At 44.5% G+C, this 5,018-nt stretch overlaps 1 protein-coding gene across 2 annotated transcripts in view; it reads right to left on the minus strand.

Annotated features, from left to right (window-relative positions):
* The window catches only part of Nrap (nebulin related anchoring protein), a 78,891-nt gene extending 74,221 nt beyond the window's left edge, over positions 1-4,670 (minus strand). Inside the window, exons 1-4 of one of the 2 annotated variants that reach the window (XM_031390779.1) lie at positions 4,416-4,670; positions 4,009-4,103; positions 3,376-3,463; positions 698-799 (exon numbers count right to left, since the gene is read on the minus strand). In XM_031390779.1, the coding sequence (XP_031246639.1) occupies positions 698-799; positions 3,376-3,463; positions 4,009-4,103; positions 4,416-4,487 (357 nt within the window). In that variant the 5' untranslated portion in view covers positions 4,488-4,670. The remainder of the gene's footprint in view (positions 1-697; positions 800-3,375; positions 3,464-4,008; positions 4,104-4,415) is intronic. The other variant, XM_031390780.1, reaches the window with a different exon arrangement.
* Between the last annotated feature and the right edge of the window lie 348 nt (positions 4,671-5,018).

Consider the following 5,018-nt stretch of genomic DNA (forward strand, 5'->3'; position numbering starts at 1 on the left):
AGAAACCCAGTGATTGGAGGAGAGCTGGCAAAAACAAAACAAGACAAAAGCAAAACAAAACAAAAACCCGAAACAAACAAACAAACAAACAAAAAACCTGTGAGGAGAGCAGTTAGAAACCCTGTGATTGGAGGAGAGCAGATAGAAACCCTGTGATTGGAGGAGAGCAGGCAGAAACCCTGTGATTGGAGGAGAGCAGGCAGAAACCCTGTGATTGGAGGAGAGCAGGCAGAAACACTGTGATTGGAGGAGAGCAAACAGAAACACTGTGATTGGAGGAGAGCAGGCAGAAACACTGTGATTGGAGGAGAGCAGACAGAAACCCTGTGATTGGAGGAGAGCAGGCACAGAGCTGAGCTGGTGCAGGTACAGTTGGGTGCTTTTAGGAAGGATTGATGGCCACCTCTGATGCCAGTTCACTCCGCTCGAGTGCCCATCTTACTAGTCGTGCATGTATTCTTCTTGACTTTTCTGTGTACTTATATCTGCCTGACAGTTCTCTGTAACTGTCACCTGTCTGTCTCTCTCCACTATCTACCTGTCTCTTGATGTTACATCCATCTCTAAAGACAGCCGGAGTGGCGCACTGGACAGAAGAAAGACTAGTTGGCTTTCTCTAGAAGTGGTGGCTGACGCTATGGATCTTCATTCGCATAGCCTCGCATAGCCTGCATTTTCTCTCCCTCCACACACTCACCTCGTTCATCAGCCGGCTAGCTGCCCCTGCTCCAGCCTTGGACTTCATGTCCCAATGGAGAACGGATTTAAACTGCTCACCACCATCTTCTTTACCGTCGATCTGTATACAATGAAAGCATTTTCAGTAACATCTTCACCAGAGAAGAGAAAGAAAATAAGCGATGCGTAGGTAAATTGGAGCAGTTCTTCCAAGTCTAGGCGGTGAGGTGTTAGTGGAACTACAGAGCCCAACGCGTTATCAACACATTCTCAAGGACTCATCAGTCCCACTGTCGTTGTGCCACCAGCTGGATGACATGCTGAACTCCTGTGTGCAAAGCTCTATTAAGTGGTGCAATTTAAAAGGCTAGAGTTACTCCAGCAATGTGGCTCAGCCAGTAAAGGCATGCCACCAAGCCTGACGACCTGAGTTCAATCCTCGTCACTGACTCCACAAATAGTCTTCTAACCTACACACACACAAACACACATACACGGCATAAATGTACATACATACATAGATACATGCATACCCACATGTAAATAAACATGTAATTTTTAAAAGATAAGGTAAATTCTAGGAATGCAACGCTGCATTTTCTTTCACTCAGCAACAGGAAGTTCTAGCTTAATATACATTTACTTTTTTTTTTCAGTGATATTTGCAAAGTAGAAAACCATGGATCTATGACAAATCCCCACCCAAAGTCTTCGTCAAAATTCTCGCCACCGCCACCTTTTCTTCCTTTTGAAAGTTTTAGCATATGCACAATGTATTTATCTCTTTTTGAATTGGCCATGTCTCTCAGAGATGTAGAAGGGTAGTATTGAAAATTTCATTCATCACATACCCTAGGAATATTCAAAGAATTGAGGCCTAGAAAGAGCATGATTGGCCAGGTCAATTTCTCCTGATATTTTTCCTCAGGAGGAGAAAGGAGAAGAGATAGGAGAATGGGGTTCCAATAATCAACTGTTCATATGCACACACACTCATACATGCACATACATATGTATATGCATGTACACATGATATGCAGCCATACATGTGCACACACATGTATATCCATGAACAAAAATACATGCTGCAATCTATCAATGTATACACACACTGCACTCAGGCACACCCATACATGCACACACACACACACATATACTTCAAACATACAATAGACATGAATGTATACATATATACAGCAGTGCACATATCATGTGTCTGTATGTGCATGCATGGCTATTCACACTTGCTTGGTGCACTCTGCCCATGTTCAAACATATGGACATTGTCACATAGTCATAGATGAAAACAATTAGACACACTCAGGCCTCCTGGGAAACTGGCATTCCTTCCTATAGTCTAAAAGAGAATGAGAGATTATGCTAACATCTGACAGAGCCAGATTAGCTCTGTCATACGCAGTTAGAAGGAAATGAGTCCACTGCCTCCCAAGGAAGGGTAAATACTGTGTGCCTTCTAGAACTGTAAGGTAGTCCTGCCAGCTAAGGCTAGGAGAGGCTGGGCAATGGCAGCCAGTGTCGATCTGTTTGTACAGAGTATGAAATAACCCAACAGCATCCTTAGAGCAAATACTTCTCCCTGTACACATCTGCAGAAACATCTGGATGTATGAAGTTTCAGTTTTTCTGGCTTTTGCAGTTTGCTACCTTCTGGGTATATACACAGTGGGCCAATAGCCAGGTCTGGATTGGTCCACAGTGACCTGGATGGATTTGTACAGGTTGTATAATGTCTTTGAGTCTCAGCTTCCTCTCCAGCAGAATGGGATGAAAATAGTATCTGCTCCTTTGGGCTAGACTGTGTATAGAGTGACGTAAGCAGTTCCCAGTCAGTGCACTTGCGAAATGAAAGCACAAAGCAGAGAGCTGAGGGAGGTAAGTCTGGTGACAGCGGCTTGGAGAGTCACATGCAAGGACAGACGCAGTAAGCCCCAAGCATTCTTAAGACCAGTCCTGTGAACATCAGAGTCCATGCAAATGGGAGTGACCCCAGGAAAGGACTCTGGGGGGGGGGGGAGAGATTACTAGAGAGCCATCCACCTGCTGGGTGATTCCTAATTTTAGAAAGCCGCCTGAGTTCCATCCCACAGAGCAGTTACTCTTGGGCCTGCTGACAAAGCTCCAATGATTCATCATGTTAATGCACACAGCGGTTCCATCACCAGCTGAGTGGGTGACAGAAGCTCACTGCTGGCTTTACCACACTATCCTCCCAAAGCCGACATCATTTCTCAAAGTCTATCTAAGCTATCCTCCCCAAAGGGGGATCCCGAGATTGTCCATAACCGTAAGCCACTACTCAATTCAAGGAGTGTGAACGGGAGGGCTTTAACATTCTATTCCAAAATACTACCGAGGGGGAAAAGAGTGCTCTTGTGATATTTTTCAACTATGTAAATTTTGTTTTATGTGTTAATGACCCAACGTATGCAGAGCTTAGTGTATAAAGTGAGACCATAGTCTGGCTGGCAGACATATGTTAGAACCTAGGACCTGCATTGGCCTCTAATGTTGAGGTAGGACAAAGAGCAGCAATAGTCTTTTAAGAGCACTTTGCACGTGCCTGAGGAGGAAGAGAATTGGTCTGTATATAGACGGAAACACTTAAAAACTAACAGGTGTCTGAGTCCATGGATTTCCTTACAGGCTATTTCAAAATGCAGAGCTAAAGTGACTTACCCCACCCATGGCCGCCACAGACTTCTTCAAGGTTAGATTTAAGGGTGTGTGGTAGACACTCGTGAATGTGTTGTTCTTAGGGTTATGGCTGTAAAATTAATACAGACAAAATTAGGAAAGTGCTTATCCAAAGGGATGAGAGATTCTTAAAGCACTAGTCTCTTTTGAAGACGGATGAGCACAATACTCAAGGATTCAGCTCCTTGACTTCCCGATGAATCACCCTCAAAAACTCAAATCATGTAAACTGAACACATATAACAGTGAGGTACAGTTCACCGAGGATGGTCACTTGAGAAGTTTCCAACAGAATAGATGAATCTGGACATTATTTAGAAGAAACACTTTAACGCTCTGTCTATGCATATCTTCGGCAGCTGCACTGTTCTGTGAAGTTCATCGTCTGACACACAGTTACAGAGGTAGACTTGGTCTCTTACTAACTAGAAATTTGACATTTATTAACCACAGCTGAAAACCCCACTTTGGGCTCTTCTGTGACTAGATACTAGTGAACACTTCGGGAGAGGTGCTGCTCAGAGTCCAGCCTGGAGCTTGGGAACTGATCCCTCAGTTGACTACTCGTTGAAAACCAAAAGTCATGCAGTGGCGAGCAGGTCGCCAGACACTTACGCGTGACAGTACGGCTTTTTCTGGTGACTCACGAAGTTATTAACAGAAAGCATCATCTTGCAGACTTCACAGTGAAAACATGCTTTGTGCCATGTCTGAAAGTCACCGAAAAGATCTGTCAATTAGCTGTCTTCCTCCAGGCCTGGAGCTCACAGACTTTAAGGTAAAAAGCTGGGAATTATGGACAAAATGATGGTAAAATCCCTGAACTCACACATCAATATAATATGTTAAAATGAAACATTTTTTTCTTGAAACAGCACAGAAGACATAGAAATGAACAGAACTTACGTAAGGTAGAAAAACACCTTTTCCTCCTTATCATTTAATATGCCTCTATACACGAGACGATAAAAGCCCCAGGTTTGTCCAACTCTCCCCAAAGAGCAGAGAATGAGTCCACTGACCTGATCTATACAGCTGATCTTCTCAGCTGGGTAAACCCCATAGCCGCACCTAGAACAGGCCTGCACATTCATCTTGGAGTGTGAGAGACAGGGAGAAGCAACAGGCAAAATCCGCTAGAACCCCCAGTTGAGTAGCTACTGCCTTCAGGACCCCACCACTATGAAACTCCTCGGGATGCCTGGAGCCTTCCGAATCCAACTTCCACTTTTCCTTCGCTGACCTTCTGCTTTGGATCCTGCAGCTGGTTGTGGTTTTTAAAGCTGCCACTTACTCAAGTGACAATTTTGGCAACTCCGTCAGCACGCATGCGTCTGAGACAAGGTAGAGGTATTTCAAGCTGACGTGCTTCTCAAAATAGAAAAGTTAACTCACAACAGCCTCATGTTTATGTTGATAACCAACTCTTGGGGTGTGTGTGTGCATGTGTGTGTAGTGTGTGTGTGCGGTCAGATGCTTGGGCCTGGTGAACACTGGCTATGATCACACTCCTGAAAAGGAACCTAAAGACCAGCCATACCCCATGTAGACATCAAATTAGGAAAGCTGACTCTAATGCCTCTGACTAAGGCAGACAGGCCAGTCCCCAGACTACGGGTGAACGA

The sequence above is a fragment of the Mastomys coucha genome, unplaced genomic scaffold (genome assembly GCF_008632895.1).
Source record: "Mastomys coucha isolate ucsf_1 unplaced genomic scaffold, UCSF_Mcou_1 pScaffold21, whole genome shotgun sequence".
NCBI classification, from domain to species: Eukaryota; Metazoa; Chordata; class Mammalia; order Rodentia; family Muridae; genus Mastomys; species Mastomys coucha.